General features: G+C 44.3%; 1 protein-coding gene and 1 pseudogene across 2 annotated transcripts in view; both read left to right on the top strand.

The window, feature by feature from the left end:
- LOC106579138 (zinc finger protein 385C) overlaps nucleotides 1-11,539 on the top strand; it is a 153,190-nt gene extending 141,651 nt beyond the window's left edge. For both annotated transcript variants that reach the window (XM_045702571.2, XM_045702572.2), the window contains 5 exons: nucleotides 2,605-2,973; nucleotides 3,142-3,344; nucleotides 3,596-3,694; nucleotides 3,925-4,017; nucleotides 7,368-11,539. In XM_045702571.2, the coding sequence (XP_045558527.2) occupies nucleotides 2,605-2,973; nucleotides 3,142-3,344; nucleotides 3,596-3,694; nucleotides 3,925-4,017; nucleotides 7,368-7,604 (1,001 nt within the window). In that variant the 3' untranslated portion in view covers nucleotides 7,605-11,539. The remainder of the gene's footprint in view (nucleotides 1-2,604; nucleotides 2,974-3,141; nucleotides 3,345-3,595; nucleotides 3,695-3,924; nucleotides 4,018-7,367) is intronic.
- On the top strand, nucleotides 8,837-20,697 carry LOC145862340 (stonustoxin subunit beta-like; annotated as a pseudogene).
- The last annotated feature ends 353 nt before the right edge of the window (nucleotides 20,698-21,050 follow it).

The raw sequence follows: 21,050 nt of genomic DNA on the forward strand, positions 1-21,050 counted from the left end.
CCACAATACTAACCTATTTGACAGAGTGAAAAGAAGGACGCCTGTACAGAATTCAAATATTACAAAGCATGAATCCTGTTTGCAATAAGACACTAAAGTAATACTGTAACAAAGCAATTCATTTTTTACCTGAATACAAAGTGTTATGTTTGGGGCAAATCCAATACAACAGATTACTGAGTAGCACACTCCATATTTTCAAGCATAGCGGTGTCTGCATCATGTTATGGGTATGCTTGTAATCGTTAATGACTGGGGAGTTTTTCATAATAAAAAAGAAACGGAATGAAGTGAAGCACATGCAAAATCCTAGAGGAAAACCTGGTTCAGTCTGCTTTCCACCTGACACTGGGAGATTAATTAAACTTTCAGCTGGACAATACCCTACATAAGGGATGCATGTGGCAGCTCCCTTATGATTGATAAGGATTTTCATAGGGCAAATGGACGGTAACATACTAGACGTTAAAATATTAAAATAGGCCGACGGCCTCAGGTCGCCCCCCAAGGCCTTGTCTTCCGGGAAGTCAAAAAAAAAGTTTCCAGGACAATCGGTTTCCGAGAAATACATTTATTTTAAAACATTTTTCTGCTGTTCTGGAAAATTCCACCAGATGGCGACTGACTGTATATGGCAAATTGACATTTCATAACCAAATATACATGGCTGTTTCTCGTAAACGGAACAGACTTCAAAGACAAAACCCGGTGAGCACAGGGGTGGCCAAATGTACTTTTAGCCCAGAAACAAGATGCCGTCGAGGCCACAATGCTCTTTGAGTTAATGCACATTTTGTGGGATTAATGGTTGAAAATGGTAATACAGCGCTAATTTGACAGCTTCACGTCAAAGTACATAAACCTACGGTGTAAGAAAAAAATAGAACCAGACATTTATCTATCGGATTTTACGATAAATCATACAAGGTCCATTTCATAATGCTAAAACAAATGTGTGGTTTTTATAATTTATAGATCCAGTTGATGCATGTTAAGGCGAATCCGTTAAGGCAGGTTTCGGAGCTCTACGTGATTTCTGTGATTTTCTGTAATTTTTTGTTCTCTCACACACACACAGCCAAGATGGAGTGACACAGTGTGGGGTTTACAGACACACAGAGCCTGCAATAGTTACCAGCGTTCGAACCATCAAAGAACCATCAGACCTAGGGCTCTGAAACTTTATTAAACTGTTCTAGAGCTTGAGTTATGAGATGTGGCTCTAGAAGGTTCTCCGGCCGAGAAACAGCCTCTTCCATTTGCAATATCTTCAATTCATTTTTAACGTCGCGAAAATGACGACATTCCGAAAGTCCCAGAATCACAGTACAAGGTGCATTGAAACCACCTCGGCCCCATAGAGACAGACCCTACAAGTTTTTGTTTAACACTTTTTTGATTACTGCATGATTCCGTATGTGTTATTTCATAGTTTTGATGTCTTCACTATTATTCTACAATGTAGGTCTGTCCAAACGTTTGACTGGTACTGCAAATCTACTTGAAAATCTATGGCATGACCTGTAAATGGTTGTCTAGCAATGATCAAGAACCAATTTGCCAGAGCTTGACATTTTTTGGAAAATAATAATAATGCAAATGTTGCACAATCCAGGTGTGGAAAGCTCTTACTGACCCTGAAAGAGCCACAGCTGTAATCGCTACCAAAGGTGCTTCTACAATGTATTGATTCAGAGGTGTGAATACTTATGCAAATTAGATATTTAAAACATTTCTATAAACATGTTTTCACTTTGTCATTATGGGGTATTGTGTGTAGATGGCTGAGAATTTATTGATTTTTTTAACTCATTTTTTAGTTCAGGCTGTAACACAACAACATGTGGAATAATTCAAGGGGAATGAATACTTTCTGAAGGCACTGTAAGTGTTGTACTTTCCATGTCAATAAAGTATATTGAAATGAAATATTGAGAGGACAACATACAGAGAGATGTAGAGACACACTTATTTTAAATGATAATTTTAAATTATCAAATCAATTCTATCTATGTATGTATCTAGAGAGACAGGTACTGTAGAGAGAGGCTAAACAGGCTACCAGGGCTCCCAAGTGGTGCAGTAGTCTAAGGCACTGCATCTCAGTGCTAGAGGCGTCACTACAGACCCTGGTTTGATTACAGGCTGTATCACAACCGGCCGTGATTGGTAGTACCATAGGGCGGTGCACAATTGGCCCAGCGTCGTCCAGGTTAGGGTTTGGCCGGGGTAGGCTGTCATTGTAAATAAGAATTTGTTCTTAACTGACTTGCCTAGTTAAATAAAGGTTAAATAAAAAATACCAGTGTTGAGCAATGCTCTCAGTAAACTACATCTGCCAGTGTTTTTAATTGAATCCAGCTCTCACCTGAATCCACTGTCTTACGCTGCCTGATATAGTTGCCAAGTGAGTGCTGGCCTTTCTCCCCCCATGTAACCCTAACCCCATTGTCTTACGTCAGATAGAGACTAGTCTGGTGAGGGACTAATGCTGTGTAAGAAGCCACCTGTAGGAAGACAATTTAACCCCAATCCCTGTTTGTATGTGAATACCACATGTACGATAACTCTCATACAGCAACGTCTCTCTCTCCCTCTCCCCAGGCCTGTTCTCGTCTCCCCAGCCCCCCACCAGACTGAAGCTGGATGACACCCTCCAGGGGGTCTCCCCCACCCCTATGCCTGTCTCGGAGACCTCTTCACTGGACGCCTTGGCCCTCCTCTCACCCCAGGTCTCCCCTGCTGCATACCAGCTCTCGGAGCTCACATCAGACGGTAGCCCTATGGAGGGCCCCAGCCCGACCCCAGACTCCAACCCGTCACTGGAGGGCCAGGGGGAGTCCCCAGGGGCACCAGGAGGGGAAGAGGAGACCAGGCAGGGCAAAAAGAGCCCCCCCACCAAGCAGCACCTCCACTGTCCCATGTGCAAAATCACAGTCAACTCCTCATCCCAGCTAGAAGCCCATTATAGCGGTATGCACTGCAATATGTCTATATGGCTACTTGCACAGTATTTGCTATTGAGTGATAAGTAGACACTATTTAAATGCTGACCTATGATTCTGGTTAAATACAATTTTTAACTGATAAATTAATCAATATCTATGTGGTCATGTCTGTGATGTGTCTGTGCTGTTCTAGGCTCCAAACACAAGCAGATGCTGGAGGGCCAGACGGGTGCTCAGGCACGACGCCGAGGCAAGGTAATGTCATTGCCTAGGCCGACATGCAGGAGCAAGCAGGCAATCAGCAGCAAGGCCAGGGTGGGCGTGGCCCTGGCTAGCCAACCGTTCCACTGCGAGATGTGCGAGGTGTCCGTCAACTCGGAGACGCAGCTCAAACAGGTGTGTGTGTGTTTCTGAGTGTTTCTGAGTGTGTGTAGTACAGCCTCAAAATATATATGCCATGCACTCAGTCCTTGCATTTGGAGCTGCCTATGAATTTCAGAGGGGTTACATTTCCCTAGCCCCATCCCTCAGCTGTAGACCAAAACAAATGGGATTTTCGATTGTATTTCGAGTGAATCCCAGAATGTAGCTTTTAAGGGATGTTTCACTCAGTATAAAACCTAACATGCTTTGCTTTTGTCACTCAGCACATGAGCAGCAGAAGACACAAAGACCGGTTGTCAGGAAACCCCCAGAAACCGAAGTTCAGCCCTTATACTAAGAGCCAGCCAAACCCTGTTTTAGCAGTAAGTGTCCGTCCAACACACACACACACACACACACACACACACACACACACACACACACACACACACACACACACACACACACACACACACACACACACACACACACACACACACACACACACACACACACACACACACTACCCCTCCTGTCCTGCCCATTCATTCCCACACAGCCAGCGTTCTTATTTTGTCGCCCCCTTTCCCCCGTTCTTGTGTCCTCTCTGCAGAGCGTGAGATGGAGTGGTTTCCCGTTTGGGGGGGTGACCTCGGCCATAGGGAAATTGGCCAGCCACTGCCACCTCAGCACTTACAGCCCTCAGGTGAAGGCCTATATGAGGATGTTTTGTGAATGTCTTTTTAGCAACCAGAGACGGATGTCTTTATCTCATTGTCTGGATGATGTTTTACCAGATAACCAAACTATGACGTCCATGACATCAGATGTCTTAACCTGCATGTAACAGAGACCAGTTGGTTTTATTTGAGTTATATCCGGTCTTCTAACCCAGAAAACCAGTTTAAAGACAGAAAATAACGTCAGTAAGACGTCAGGGGCCACATTTTACCCGCTTAGGAAGAGTAAGAACCTGAATTTGAATTAGGCTACTGTCTTATGTGGCTCTGGTCACATAAAAGGCAAACACACATTTATTCACATTCCCAAACTGTCTCTGTCCCATTGTCTATCTATGGGGTAAATTAACTGAGCACTATAGCGTGCTGCTGCTATGTCGGATAGCTGAGAAAGGGCCATGTTTGGGAATAGGCATGGTCATGTTCTTTCACAGTTTACTAACTACAAAAATAACTGCTTGAAGTTGGTGAGGCCAAATATACTGGCAGGCACAAAAAGGTCTCTCACTCACTCATGTAAACATAGCCTCGCACACACACAAACATTGTCACATAACCACAACACACACACAAGTACATGCTCGCAGACAAACACACACACACACACACACACACACACACACACACACACAGACAAAGACAGAGGGCCGCACAGGATTTGTGTTTGGCCAGCTGCTGGGTAGAGGCAGTGTCTCAGGCCATGGTCACAATCTTGTCTGGGATATTTAAGGCCAGCTCGTGAGGTTGCCAACAATCCACACTGGCTTCACACCAATTGATGGTGATGGATATTCACTTTCATGTTTCATTCACCCTCACTCTGACGTTAATGTTGTGGTTAGCTGAATGCATACAGGCCTGATCTAGAGTATAACTTTTTGGATACAATTGTATGGGCTTGAAGAGAGACAACATTGTTAGACTGATTCTGACATGGGACACCAGGTGAAAATACTTTCTGGCCGAACAATAGCTAGGTTTCCATCCAATTGGCGACAGATTTTTATGGGAATATTCAAAAATACGGATAAAGAAAATATTCCCACCAGTGGTGTTTCCACCAAACTGGCTTCCACCAACAATCAGTGCGTGACGAGGTAATGCACACAACAGTTTACTTTTCGCTTAAGTTTTTATGTACCAAATAAAAATCTAAAGTTCAATGTGTTTCCGTCACATTTTCAACTAGTATTGTCACAAAAACGGTTGCGTTAAATAGCAACTATGCCTACTCTGGTCTTGAACCGTCCACACTAGCCAACAGCTGGCAGATACAGTGCAGTTGGCTAGTCTACATGATGCGATTATTATGGAGAAGAGCAAGAATATTTGTATTTGCCAAATGGCAGGCAAGCATCAATCATCATGTCACCAGAATAAGACCCTCGATATTTATTGGAAAGGAGCATCAAGATCACCATGCACTTTCACCACCCTGTGAAGTTCATTAGAACTTATTTCATCTGTAGCCTAATAAACTGGATCGTTTCCTGAGTCGTAGCGGGAAGACCACACACCATATCATCGCATGACTCCACGTTTCCTTCCATATGAAGGTTATTATATAAATATTTGGAGATGAAGGCATTTCCACTGCTGTTTCTCGCATAAATAATTTGACAAAAAAAAAAGATCCCACCATGTCGAACGAACAAATTATCTGTCGACATTTATAAAATTGTACCGAAACTTCCTGTTTCCATCACAGCTGGTACCACAGAGCTTGAGGTGGCCAGTATTCAATCAATTGCAGATAGTGGGTTTTACAAATATTACTTTGAGAAGTTGAATTTGCACAGCTGTATGTCCTGGATGGAGGGAGTTATGGAAAATCCACTATCAGGAATTGATTGAATACCAGACCAGGGTCAGCCACGCAATCTCCATAGACAAACAATGGCAGTAGAATGACCTTACTGAAGAGCTCAGTGACTTTCAACGTGGCACCGTGATAGGATGCCACCTTTCCGACAAGTCAGATCATCACATTTGTCTGCCATGCTAGAGCTCCGGTCAACAGTAAGTTCTGTTATTGTGAAGTGGAAACGTTAGGCCACACAAGCTCATAGAACAGGACCGCCGAGTGCTGAAGCGCATGACGCGTAAGAATGGTCTGTCCTTGGTTGCAACACTCACTAACGAGTTCCAAACTGCCTCTGGAAGGAACGTCAGCACAAGAACTGTTCGTCAGGGAGCTTCATGAAATGGGTTTCTATGGCTGAGCAGCAGCACACAAGCCTAAGATCACCATGCGCAATGCCAAGCATCGGCTGGAGTGGTGTAAAGCTCGCCGCCATTGGACTCTGGAGCAGTGGAAATGCGTTCTCTGGAGCGATGAATCACGCTTCACCATCTGGCAGTCCGACGGACAAATCTGGGTTTGGTGAATGCCAGGAGAACGCTACCTGCCCCAATGCATAGTGCCAACTGTAAAGTTTGGTGGAGGAGCAATAAGGGTCTGGGGCTGTTTTTCATGTTTCGGGCTAGGCCCCTTAGTTCCAGTGAAGGGAAATAGTAACGTTACAGCATATGAGATTCTAGACGATTCTGTGCTTCCAACTTTGTGGCAACAGTTTGGGGAAGGCCATTTCCTATTTCAGCATGACAGTGCCCCCATGCACAAAGTAAAGTCCATACTGAAATGGTTTGTTGAGATCGGTTTGGAAGAACTTGACTGGCCTGCACAGAACCCTGACCTCAACCCCATTGAACACCTTTGAAATTAATTGGATGCCGACTGCGAGCTAGGCCTAATCGCCCAACATCAGTGCCCGACCTCACTAATGATCTTGTGACTGAATGGAAGCAAGTCCCCGCAGCAATGTTCCAACATCTAGTAGAAAGCCTTCCCAGAAGAGTGGAGGCTGTTATAGCAGCAAAGGGGGACTAACTCCATATTAATGCCCATGATGTTGGAATGAGATGTTCGACGAGCAGGTGTCCACATACTGTTGGTCAGGTAGTGTATGTCTAATACTTTCAAATACCTGTGCCGAGCTTGATGTACACTTGTTTGCTGGTACAATTGAACCAATATAATAGTCCCAAAAGTGCAAACTCCATGCTAAATCAAGCACACCTCAAAGAGGTATTTGACCCTGGGTTGTGTACATTAAGCACCAAATGGAGGAACACAGACGGAAACTGGCTGGGACCACTATGACTTGCCCAATAAGAAATGAACATTTTTGTTTTCCATTGCAAATAGTTTCAAACCGTTTTTCGTTGCGTGCTCTAATGAACTTGACCTGCATGTAAGTTTGTTGAATAGCTGTCGCAGACTCATACTAAAAACCCTATGGTTCCTCTCTTCCAGACCAAACTGGCCCTGCAGAAGCAGCTGTCCAAGGCCCTGTCGGCAGGTTTCCTGGCCAGCCACATGAACCCGGCCACCCTTTGCACCATGGCCTCCAATCCCCTGACCCTGCGGGGCCCCCCGGGGCCCGGCCACACACCCCTCATCCAGACCCCCCTGCTCAGCCCCGCGCTCTTCAGGCCCGCCCCGGGGCCCCTGAGGGCCACTCATACGCCCATCATCTTCTCGCCGTACTAGCCGAGTTTGGACAAGCCTGGATCAAATTGACCTAGGCTGGACAAGCCAAGCTTGGACTAGCCTTGATCAAATTGGCATACATTTACATTTTAGTAGAGCAAACGATCTAGCCCAGCCATTCTAGATGAAAAATAAGGACCTAAGTGGAGCTACTCTGAGGCCCTGTCCAGAAACAGCCTTGGCACTTGTGTACAGTACTGTATATCATTTTATACTGTATAAAATGATTAGATAGGTACTGTATGTGAGCAATATGGTTGGAGCTCAACTTTAACTTCTAATAGGCTGGAATGTTCACCCTATCGCTGAAACCCATCAAATCCTTTCAGATCTTCACAAGTGTACAGAGGTTAAGGGTTGATTTTGGACAGGGCCTAAAACATTTCTATGCAGCCAATGAGAGCAGAGCAGCGTGCCACCAAGTCCAACATGCAAAACCGCTTACTGGCTACGGTGCTACACACTGGAGAACCAGTGATGGCCGTGGCGTTTCAGCCACAAAATTGTTGCCCCTCTCTCCCGTTGGCTCTCTGAAAACTGTCGACTGCATGCTCCAACTTGGTCTGGAGGACCCTCTTTGAAGCCATAGCGACAAACGATCAAGTTTTATTTGTTTTGTGCTATTTATTAGATGACGATAGAGTAGGCCTATATTTATGTCATGTATAGTGTCCGTTGCCGATGTCCCCTCGCTTTAGGATTTTCCAAACAGTTTCACTCTGGGAGTAGGCCTACACTGTCAGATTTCCCTTGTCCAGTATTAGTCTATCACCTTTTGTCAAGGATACTGTTTTATTTGTGTTGTGCTTTCTGCTAAGGTACTTTTCAACTAACACTTTCATTGAAACCCGGTATTAAATCCCAAAAGAGCAAACCTAGCTAGGTAGAGCCTCCACTGGCCGGCACTCAATGTCTGTCTGTCTGTCTGTCTGTCTGTCTGTCTGTCTGTCTGTCTGTCTGTCTGTCTGTCTGTCTGTCTGTCTGTCTGTCTCTGTCTCTGTCTCTGTCTCTGTCTCTGTCTCTGTCTCTGTCTCTGTGTTTTCTAAAGCCTTGTTGATGTTGGCCAACCTAAATAAACAGGTTTGGTTTGCTAGGTTGCAGCCGGGATCCACCGCATTCACGGTAAATGCTGCATACTGTATGTCGGCTCAATCGGAAAGGACTTTCAAATGTCAGTTCGCTATAACGCGGATCTACCTAATCGGTTTGAATCCTGGCCTTGGTCTGGGAACATGATGCACGATGCCAATGTGAGACCCTGAGTCCCAGCAACCACAGACCCATCAGACAACACATTATTAGTAATTCTGTGTGGCTCAGGCAACGGCATGGTCATGTGTTCAATTCTCGCAGGGAACACATACACGTACTAAAGAATGTATGCACTCACTGTACTTCAAGTCGCTCTGGATAAATGATGTATACCATGCTCTCAGCATTTGACAGAGAAAGATACGTCAATGTAGCTGGTCCCAGATCTGTATATGCTTTCAAGATATTCAGAGGAGCTGGCTCAAGCAGATCTGAAGTCAGGCTAACATTGATGGGTATTAGAAGGTATCGATGAGGTAAGGGTCACGCTCTCTCGTGCTCTTTATTTTCCCTCTTTCTCCCTTTCTTCCCTGTGTAAAAAGCAGTATCAGTACAGCCACAATCAGCCCCCCACTCAAACCTGATGGAGAATATTTTACTTCAGGGAAACAGGAATAAAGAGACAGAGAGAAGGGGGAGGGAGAGAGAGAGTGAGAGAAGCCTGCGTTCAAAACACCCATAATCTGGGGCTTATTCAGGAGGGCGCAACGTCACAGAACATTTAGCATTTAGCATAGAAGTACAGTACCAGTCAAAAGTTTGGACACACCTACTCATTCAAAGGTTTTTTTAAATTTGTACTATTTTCTACATTGTAGAATAATAGTGAAGACATCAACACTATGAAATAACACATATGCAATCATGTAGTAACCAAAAAAGTGTTAAACAAATAAAATATATTTTAGATTCTTCTAAGTAGCCACCCTTTGCCTTGATGACAGCTTTGCACACTCTTGGCATTCTCTCAACCAGCTTCACCTTGAATGCTTTTCCAACAGTCTTGGAGTTCCCACATATGCTGAGCACTTGTTGGCTGCTTTTTCTTCACTCTGCGTTCCAACTCATCCCAAACCATCTCAATTGGGTTGAGGTCGGTGATTGTGGAGGCCAGGTCATCTGATGCAGCACTCCATCACTCTCCATCTTGGTCAAATAGCTCTCACAAAGCATGTAGGTGTGTTGGGTCATTGTCCTGTTGAAAAACAAATGATAGTCCCACTAAGCCCAAACAAGATGGGATGGCGAATAGCTGCAGAATGCTGTGGTAGCCATGCTGGCTAAGTGCGCCTTGAATTCTAAATAAATCACAGACAGTGTCACCAGCAAAGCACCATCACACCTCCTCCTCCTTGCTTCACGGTGGGAACCACACATGCAGAGATCATCCGTTCACCTACTCTGCGTCTCATAAAGACACGGCGGTTGGAACCACAAATCTCAAACTTGGACTCATCAGACCAAAGGACAGATTTCCACCGGTCTAATGTCCATTGCTCATGTTTCTTGGCCCAAGCAAGTCTTTTCTTATTATTGGTGTCCTTTAGTAGTGGTTTCTTTGCAGACATTCTACCATGAAGGACTGATTCGCGCAGTCTCCTCTGAACAGTTGATGTTGAGATGTGTCTGTTACTTGAACTCTGTGAAGCATTTATTTGGGCTGCAATCTGAGGTGCAGTTAACTCTAATGAACTTATCCTCTGCAGCAGAGCTAACTCTGGGTCTTTCTTTCCTTTGGAGGACCTCTTGAGAGGACCGCTTGATGGTTTTTGCTACTGCACTTAAAGAAACTTTCTTGACATTTTCTGTATTGACTGACCTTCATGTCTTAAAGTAATGATGGACTGTCATTTCTCTTTGCTTATTTGAGATGTTCTTGCCATAATATGGACTTGGTCTTTTACCAAATACGGCTATCTTCTGTTTACTATCCCTACCCTGTCACAACACAATTGATTGGCTCAAGCGCATTAAGAAGGAAAGAAATTCCACAAATTAACTTTTAACAAGGTACACCTGTTAATTGAAATGCATTCCAGGTAACTACCTCATGAAGCTGGTTGAGATCATTCTAAGAGTGTGTCAAGCTGTCATCAAGGCAAAAGGTACTGTAGCTACTTTGAAGAATCTGAAATATAAAATATATTTTGATTTGTTTAACACATTTTTGATTACTACATGATTCCATTTGTGTTATTTTATAGTTTTGATGTCTTCACTATTATTCTACAATGTACAAAATATTAAAAATAAAGAAAAACCCTTGAATGAGGTATATCACATAGATAAGCAGCCCTCTGTCATAGAGAATAAGAAATCATGCCCACTCTATACAGTGCATTTCTATCTGCAAAGTTCTGAAACGTTTCACTCTTTTGAACAATCTCCAGATGCCACCGAGCACGCTCTGTTGATGGGAGTCTGAAGTACAGGAGCTCCTCGTTAACAAGTGGGAATCATGTCCTGATGCTTTGGCCTGATTATGTGTAGTATGAGGACTTAATTTAAAAAAAGTTGCTCCTCTCAATCACTTTATGTTAATTCCTGAGGAAGCTGGTAAGTTCTTTCACAGAAGGGGACTATTGAAGATGTAACACCTCTGTAGTTTTAAGCCCCTGCTATCCCTCAGTTTTGTGTCCTTTGTTCTAACTGCTTGTGCTGAAATATTGTAGCCTAAGCAATATTATGTCATTTTAAAGTTGTATTTAATGTCATCCGGTGGACTACATGGGTAGCTTAATTTTCCATCCATTGCAATAATGTAAATTGGTATTCATAAAGAAAATGTCCATGTCTGTATCGTTGTACATGACCTTATAAAGAATACAGATTTTTCATAGAAATGTGTCTCCTGTGTTACCTTACTCTACAGTGCCTTTTGTTGTTACACTGATGCACAATTGTAAGGATACAATTATTCCCTGGCTGTGACAGACCAATCATGCCCTCTGCTGGCCATGCCCTCTGCTGACATCTGAGTTCACATAGAACCAGGAAGCCACCATCAACAGAATACAAGCCACTCCCTCCTACTCCTCAGAAAACTAAACTTATCTCTGGTTCTCTTGCTATGCTTGTTAGTGTGTGCATCAAAATGGCAAAGGCCATGGACTCAATCAGTTGTCCAATCTGTCTGGATCTACTGAAGGATCCATTGACTATTCCCTGTGGACACAGCTACTGTATTGGCTGTTTTAAGGGCTGCTTGGATCAGGAAGATGACGGGCGTCTACAGCTGCCCCCAGTGCAGACCTTTATCCCAAGGCCTGTTCTAAACAGAAACACTATGCTTTCTGAGGTGGTGGAGAAACTGAAGAAGACAGGAGTCCAAGCTGCTCCCCCTTCTCTGTTCTTTGCTGGACCTGGAGATTTGGAGTGTGATTTCTGAGCTGGGAGAAAACTAAAAGCCGTGATGTCCTGCCTGGTCTCTTACTGTGAGACTCATCTCCAACCTTACAATGAATTAGCTCCATTAAAGAAGCACAAGCTAGTCAAAGCCTCCACACAACTACATGACAAACTACTGGAGTTTTTTTATGGATGAACATAAAAGCCATGAGACAGACTCAGCTACAGCAGAAAGGACAGAGAAACCGGTAAGGATGGTAACTCCACAGATATATTTACAGTTGAAGTCGGAAGATTACATACACCTTCGCCAAATACATTTAAACTCAGTTTTTCACAAGTCTTGACATTTAATCCTAGTAAAAATTCCCTGTCTTAGGTCAGTTAGGTTCACCATTTTATTTTAAGAATGTGAAATGTCAGAATAATAGTAGAGAGTGATTTATTTCAGCTTTTATTTCTTTCATCACATTCCCAGTGGGTCAGAAGTTGACATGCTACCAAATACTAATTGAGTGTATTGCCTTTAAATTGTTTAACTTGGGACAAACGTTTCAGGTAGCCTTCCACAAGCTTCCCACAATAAGTAGAATTTTGGCCCATTCCTCCTGACAGAGCTGGTGTAACTGAGTCAGGTTTGTAGACCTCCTTGCTCGCACACGCTTTTTCAGTTCTGCCGACAAATTTTCTATAGGATTGAGGTCAGGGCTTTGTGTTGGTCACTCCAATATCTTGACTTTGTTGTCCTTAAGCCATTTTACCACAACTTTGGAAGTATGCTTGGGGTCATTGTCCATTTGGAAGAACCATTTGCGACCAAGCTTTAACTTCCTGACTGATGTCTTCTGATGTTGCTTCAATATATCCACATAAATATCCTTTATCTATTTTGTGAAGTGCACCAGTCCCTCCTGCAGCAAAGCACCCCCACAACATGATGCTGCCACCCCCGTGCTTCATGGTTGGAATGGTGTTCTTCGGCTTGCAAGCCTCCCCCTTTTTCCTCCAAATATAACAATGGTCATTATGGCCAAACAGTTCTATTTTTGTTTCATCAGACCAGAGGACATTTCTCAAAAAAATACGATCTTTGTCCCCATGTGCAGTTGCAAACCGTAGTCTGGCTTTTTTATGACGGTTTTGGAGCAGTGGCTTCTTCCTTGCTAAGCTGCCTTTCAGGTTATGTTGAAATAGGACTCGCATTACTGTAGATATAGATACTTTTGTACCTGTTTCCTCCAGCATCTTCACAAGGTCCTTTGTTGTTGTTCTGGGATTGATTTGCACTTTTCGCACCAAAGTACGTTCATCTCTAGGAGACAGAATGCGTCTCCTTCCTGAGCAGTATGACGGCTACGTGGTCCCATGGGTTTAATACTTGCGTACTATTGTTTGTACAGATGAACGTGGTACCTTCAGGCATTTGGAAATTGCTCCCTGTCACAGGATCCAACGAAAGTGGCGCCCCTCCTCGGTCGGGCGGCGCTCGGCGGTCGTCGTCGCCGGCCTATTAGCTGCCACCGATCGTTGTTTCTGTTTCTTTTGGTTTTGTCTGTCTGTTCCGCACCTGTTTTGTGTCTGTCATTAGTGGGGCCTTATTTAGTGTGTGTTTTCAGTTGGGGTGTTGTGCGGGATTGTTTATTGTCCACTCAGGACGGTGGGCCGTGATTGATACATTTTTACTGACAGGTTTAGTCAGAAGATTTACCGGGCTGCGCCCCTTGCTTTTTGTGCCGTGGGAATATATTTTATTTTGCTGTTTGTATTTTGGATGTGCTGGCTGACGTCTTATTTTTCTCTCCGGACCGTTTTGCCATGTGTTTTGGGTTGGTCATTATTATTACGCGCCCTTCTGTTTTGGCGTGACCGTTTTGTGCCGGAGAAAATAAAGACGATATACTTTACCTCTGCTCTCTGCGCCTGACTCCAACCACCACTCCTAGAATCCTTGACACTCCCAAGGATGAACCAGACTTGTGGAGGTATACAATTGTTTTTCTGAGGTCTTGGCTGATTTCTTTTGATTTTCCCATGATGTTAAGCAAAGGCACTGAGTTTGAAGGTAGACCTTGAAATACATCCACAGCTACACCTCCAATTGACTCAAATGATGTCAATTAGCCTATTAGAAGCTTCTAAAGCCATGACATTATTTTCTGGACTTGTCCAAGCTGTTTAAAGGCACAGTCAACTTAGTTAATGTAAACTTCTGACCCACTGGAATTGTGATACAGTGAATTATAGGTGAAATAATCTGTCTGTAAACAATTGTAAAAAATACTCTTGTCGTGCACAAAGTAGATGTCCTAATCGGCTTGCCAAAACTATAGTTTGTTAACAAGAAATGTGTGGATTGGTTGAAAACCAAGTTTTAATGACTCCAACCTAAGTGTATGTTAACTTCCAACTTCAACTGTAATATGCCTCAATAACTTTGAGGAAGTGTTTAAGTCCAATGTGATATAACTGAAGGATATAGAAAAATCTGGCACACAACCAATCTAATCAAATGTTATTTGTCACATGCACCGAATACAACAGGTGTAGACCTTACTGTAAATTATTACTTACAAGCCCTTAATCAACAATGCACTTTTAAGAAAATAGAATTAAGAAAATATTTACTAAATAAACTAAAGTAAAATGAAAAAAACAATAACTAGGCTATATAAACTCAGCAAAAATATTTGTATGAACATAACAAGATTCAACATCTGAGACATAAACTGAACAAGTTCCACAGACATGTCCCTGAACTAAGGGGGGTCAAAATCAAAAGTAACAGTCAGTATCTGGTGTGGCCACCAGCTGCATTAAGTACTACAGTGCATCTTCTCCTCGTGGACTGCACCAGATTTGCCAGTTCTTGCTGTGAGATGTTACCCCACTCTTCTACCAAGGCACTTGCAAGTTCCTGGACATTTCTGGGGGGCATGGCCCTAGCCCTCACCCTCCGATCCAACAGGTCCCAGACGTGCTCAATGGGATTGAGATCCGGGCACTTCGCTGGCCATGGCCACAGGCACAACACTGACATTCCTGTCTTGCAGGAAATCACACACAGAACGACCAGTATGGCTGGTGGCATTGTCATGCTGGAGGGTCATGTCAGGATAAGCCTGCAGGAAGGGTACCACATGAGGGAGGAGGATGTCTTCCCTGTAACACACAGCATTGAGATTGCCTGCAATGATAACAAGCTCAGTCCGATGATGCTGTGACACACCGCCCCAGACCATGATGGACCCTCCACCTCCAAATCAATCCCGCTCCAGAGTACAGGCCTCGGTGTAACGCTCATTCCTTCGACAATAAACACCAATCCGACCATCACCCCCGGTAAGACAAAACCGCGACTCGTCAGTGAGAGCACTTTTTGCCAGTACTGTCTGGTCCAGCGACGGTGGGTTTGTGCCCATAGGCGACGTGGTTGCCGGTGATGTCTGGTGAGGACCTGCCTTACAACAGGCCTACAAGCCCTCAGTCCAGCCTCTCTCAGCCTATTGCGGACAGTCTGAGCACTGATGGAGGGATTGTGCGTTCCTGGTGTAACTCGGGCAGTTGTTGTTGCCATCCTGTACCTGTCCCGCAGGTGTGATGTTTGGATGTACCAATCCTGTGCACGTGTTACATGTGGTCTGCCACTGCGAGGACGATCAGTTGTCCGTCCTGTCTCCATGTAGCGCTGTCTTGGGCATCTCACAGTTCGGAAATTGCAATTTATTGCCCTGACCACATCTGCAGTCCTCATGCCTCCTTGCAGCATTCCTAAGGCACATTCACGCAGATGAGCAGGGACCCTGGGCATCTTTCTTTTGGTGTTTTTCAGAGTCAGTAGAAAGGCCTCTTTAGTGTCCTATGTTTTCATAACTGTGACCTTAATTGCCCACCGTCTGTAAGCTGTTAGTGTCTTAACAACCGTTCCACAGGTGCATGTTCATTAATTGTTTATGGTTCATTGAACAAGCTTGGGAAACAGTGTTTAAACCCTTTACAATGAAGATCTGTGAAGTTATTTGGATTTCTACGAATTATCTTTGAAAGACAGGGTCCTGAAAAAGGGACATTTCTTTTTTTGCTGAGTTTACATGGGGTACCTGTACCGCGTCAATGTGCGGGGGTACTGCTTAGTCGAGGTAATTTGTACATGTAGGTAGGGGTAAAGGGACTGCATAAATAATAAACACAGAATAGCAGCAGTGTAAAAACAGGAGGGGGGGGCAATGCAAATAGTCTGGGTGGCCATTTTATTAATTGTTCAGCAGTCTCATGGCTTGGGGGTAGAAGCTGTTAAGGAGTCTTTTTGGACCTAGACTTGTCGCTCCGGTACCGCTTGCCATGCGGTAGCGGAGAGAAAAGTATATGACTTGGGTGACTGGAGTCTTTGACCATTTTTTGGGGCCTTCCTCTGACACTGCTTAGTATATAGGTCCTGGATGACAGGAAGCTTGGCCCCAGTGATGTCCTGGGCCGTACGGACTACCCTCTGTAGCGCCTTATGGTCGGATGCCGAGCATTTGCCATGCTAGGCAGTGATGCAACCGGTCAGGGTGCTCTCGATGGTGCAGCTGTAGAACCATTTGAGAATCTGAGAACCCATGCCAAATCTTTTCAGTCTCCTGAGGGGGAATAGGTTTTGTCATGCCCTCTTTACAACTGTCTTGGTGTGCTTGGTCCATGTTATTATGTTGGTGATGTGGACACCAAGGAACTCGGTCCTCTTTTTCCAGTACTTTTGAGGGAGAGGTTATTGTCCTGGCACCATACTGCCAGGTCTCTGACCTTCTCCGTATAGGCTGTCTCATTGTTGTCGGTGATCAGGCCTACCACTGTTGTGTCATCAGCGAACTTAATTATTGTGTTGGAGTTGTGCTTAGCCACACAGTTGTGGGTGAACAGGGAGTACAGGAGAGGTCTAAGTATGCACCCTTGAGGGGCCCTCGTGTTGAGGATCAGCGTGGCAGATGTGTTGTTGCCTTCCCTTATCACCTAGGGGCGGCTCGTCAGGAAGTCCAGGATCCAGTTACAGAGGGAGGTGTTTAGTCCCAGGGTCCTTAGCTTAGTGATGAGCTTTGAGGGCACTATGGTGTTGAATGCTAAGCTGTAATCAGTGAACAGCATTCTCACATAGGTGTTTCTTTTGTCTAGTTGGGAAAGGGCAGTGTGCAGTGCAGTTGAGATTGCAGGATCTGTAGGGGCGGTATGGGAGTGGGTCTAGGGTTTCTGTGATGATGGTGTTGATGTGAGCCATGACCAGCCTTTCAAAGCACTTCATGGCTACTGCCGTGAGTGCTACGGAGCGGTAGACATTTAGGCAGGTTAACTTCACTTTCTTGGGCACATGGACTATGGTGCGCTGCTTGAAACATGTAGGTATTACAGACTCAGTCAGGGAGAGGTTGAAAATGTCAGTGAAGGCACTTGCCAGTTGGTCCACGCATGCTCTGAGTACACATCCTGGTTAACTGTCTGGCCCCGCAGCCTTGTGAGTGTTGACCTGTTTTAAGGTCTTGCTCACATCTGCTACGGGGAGAGTGATCACACAGTTGTCCAGAACAGCTGGTACTTTCATGGATACTTCAGTGTTGCTTGCCTTGAAGTGAGCATAAAACGCAGTTAGTCCATCTGGTAGGCTCGTGTCACTGGGCAGCTCGCGGCCGGGTTTCCCTATTGTTGTCTGAAATAGTTTGCAAGCCCTGCCACATCCGACGAGCGTCATAGCTGTTGTAGTAGGCTTCAATTTTAGTCCTGTATTGACTCTTTGCCTGTTTGATGGTTCGTCTGAGGGCATAGCGGGATTTCTTTATAAGCGTCCAGATTAATGTCCCGCTCCTTGAAAGCGGCAGCTCTAGCCTTTAGCTCAGTGCAAATGTTGCCTGTTATCCATGGCTTCTGGTTGGGATATGTACATATGGTCACTGTAGGGACGACGTCGTCGATGCACTTATTGATGAAGCCGATGACTGAGGTGGTAAACTCTTTAATGCCATTGGATGAATCCCGGAACATATTCCAGTCTGTGCTAGCAAAAAAGTTTGGCAGTGTAGCATTGTAGGGACTTCCGTATTGAGCGAGTCACTAGTACTTCCCGCTTTAGTTTTTGCCTGTAAGCAGGAATCAGGAGGATAGAATTATCGTCAAATTTGCCAAATGGAGGGTAAAGGAGAGCTTGTGTCTCTGTGTGGATGGTCTGGAGTTTTTTTTCCTCATGTTGCACATGTGACATGCTGGTAGAAAGGATTTAAGTTTGCCTGCATTAAAGTCCCCGGCCACTAGAAGTCCCGCTTCTGGATTTTCTTGTTTTCTTATGGCCAAATACAGCTCGTTGAATGCGGTCTTAGTGCCAGCATCTGTTAGTGGTGGTAAATAGATGGCTATGAAAAATATAGATGAAAACTCTATTGGTAGTGTGGTCTACAGCTTATCATGAGTGTGCAAAGCTGTCATCAAGGCAAAGGGTGGCTACTTTGAAGAATTTCGAATATAAAATATATTTAGATTTTTAACACTTTTTTGGGGTTACTGCAGGATTCAATGTGTGTTATTTCATCGTTTTGATGGCTTCACTATTGTACTACAATGTAGAAAAAATAAACAAAAACCCTGCAATGAGTATGTGTGTCAACTTTAGACTGGTACTGTATATTTACATATACAGGCTCTCTGGGCTCCTGATGAGAACTGAGTGAATGGCCTGGTTGAAATGGACATCCCTCGTCTTTCTGTGTCCTAACAGCGCTCAGCACAGGCAGCAGAGGACTGTGAGTGGATCTTTTCTGATCTGCTCCATTGAGAGAAGGCAAAGTAGCCCAGGAGGAAAGCTGAAGTGAGTCGGGCTGAAAGACTCCTGGAGCAACTGGAGCAGGAGGTGGCTGAGCTGAGGAGGACAGCTGCTGAGCTGAAGCAGCTCTCTAACACAGAGGATCAAATCCATTTTTCTCCAGGTGATGTCACTAACTTAGCCGTTACATATGATAAGGTACATCTATCTCTAGAAATGTGCTCAATCCCTTTTACCGTTTCCCTCTCTTTGTAGAGTTTCCAGTCTCGCTGTGTCTCTCCTGGATCTAAAGCCTTACCCAGCATCATTGTCTATCCAGACGTCTCTTTTGAGCATCTGAGGAAATCAGTGTCTGAACTGTACGATCGACTGCAGGACATGTGCAAGGAGGAAATGGACAAGATATCTGGAAAAGGTTGGTAAATTGTATTTCAAGACCAAATAATATGTTTTGCTAGTCATAAAATCTAATAGTAACTGCCTGAACCCTCAAAAAGCTTACAAGTATAGAGGCCAACACTATCCACAGCCTCCATAGCCTCCACAGCTCCTGCCTGGAGCATCGCAGTGCGATGGCAGACAGATCTATTTTACCTCGGGCCAAAACAGAACGTTTCCACAGATCCTTCTTACCATATACTATGACTTTTTGACACAAACACTTATCTTTTAATATTCATTTATGATGTGCTGCTTTTAATGTCTGTCTGTCCTTGTGTTTTATGGTGTATCTACTGGTAATGTATGTATTGGCTAGTGCATTCAAATTTCCCCTCTGGCGGGTTAATAACGTACTATCTTATCTTGTATTTGGTTCATGTTTATGAAATGGAATAGTTTGTCTTGTGAACTGAGTCTGTCCGTCTCCATAGTGACTACATTTCAGATTGAACACCTTGCTGAGCCCAAGACCAGAGAGGAGTTTAAAAAAAAATGTGAGTAAACTGGCAAACACAAACATATCTGTTTGGAGTATTTGGAATAAATATAACAAAAAACATGAGCAAACAAACAAACAGAAGTGCATGCCCCCCCCCCCACACACACACACACACACACACACACACACACACACACACACACACACACACACACACACACAAAAAAGCATACATACAAGCGGAGACATGCATGCACACACACAAAAACATAAACAGGAGTGCATACATGTGCGTACACACGCGTATGAATGAGTACACGGTCGAAAACATTGTCACTCACTTTATTTTTCATCTTCTTAGACTCTTGCTAGCTGACATTGGATCCCAATACAGCTCACACTAGCATGTGTCTGTCTGATGGAGAACAGTAAGGTGACCAGGAGTGATAAGGCCCAGGCCTTTCCTGACCATCCAGACAGATTTCCCTCCTACCAACAGGTGCTGTGCAGAGAGGGTCTCTCTGGAACTTGCCACTGGAATGTAGAGTGGAGCGGGGAAGGGATTCATGTAGCTGTCTCATATATAAACGGATCAGCACGAAAGAAGATGGTAATGAGCGTGTGCTTGGGGGTAATGATCAATCCTGGAGGTTATACAGCTCTTCATTCAGCCGCTGTTTTATCCACAGTAATAACAGGACTGATATCCCTGTCCTCTGCTCCTCCAGAGTAGGGGTGTGCCTGGACCACATGGCAGGAACACTGTCCTTCTACAGCATCTCTGACACAATGACCCTCCTCCACAGAGTCCAGACCACATTCACTAAGTCCTTCCATCCTGGATTCTTTGTTCGTATTGGATCTTCTGTGGAGATACTGACACCTACTCAGTGATAAAGCTGCAGTCTGCTGGTACCATTGTTGTGAGCTTTAGAGATTGATTTGGGATTGCAGATACCATAGAGTACAGTACACTCATAGAAAAAACAGGTTCTATATAGAACCTAAAAGGGTTCTTTGGCTATCCCCATAGGATAACCCTTTTGAAGAACCTTTTTGGTTCAAGGTAGAACCTTTTTGGGTTCCATATAGAATCCTTTCCACAGAGGGTTCTACAACTCAAAAGGGTTCTACCTGGAACCAAAAAGGGTTCTACCTGGAACCAAAAAGGGTTCTCCTATGGGGACAGCCGAAGAACCCTTTTGGAACCCTTTTTTCTAAGAGTGCATAATAAATGTGCTTCATTTGCATATACAGAGGTGTAATTAAAACCGAGTGTAACAGACTGAGCCTTTGGTTCTCGAATGAACGTGAACGCGTAATGATGAGACACGCGTACACGTCA

Source organism: Salmo salar, chromosome 19 (assembly GCF_965601325.2).
Source record: "Salmo salar chromosome 19, fSalSal1, whole genome shotgun sequence".
NCBI lineage: Eukaryota > Metazoa > Chordata > Actinopteri > Salmoniformes > Salmonidae > Salmo > Salmo salar.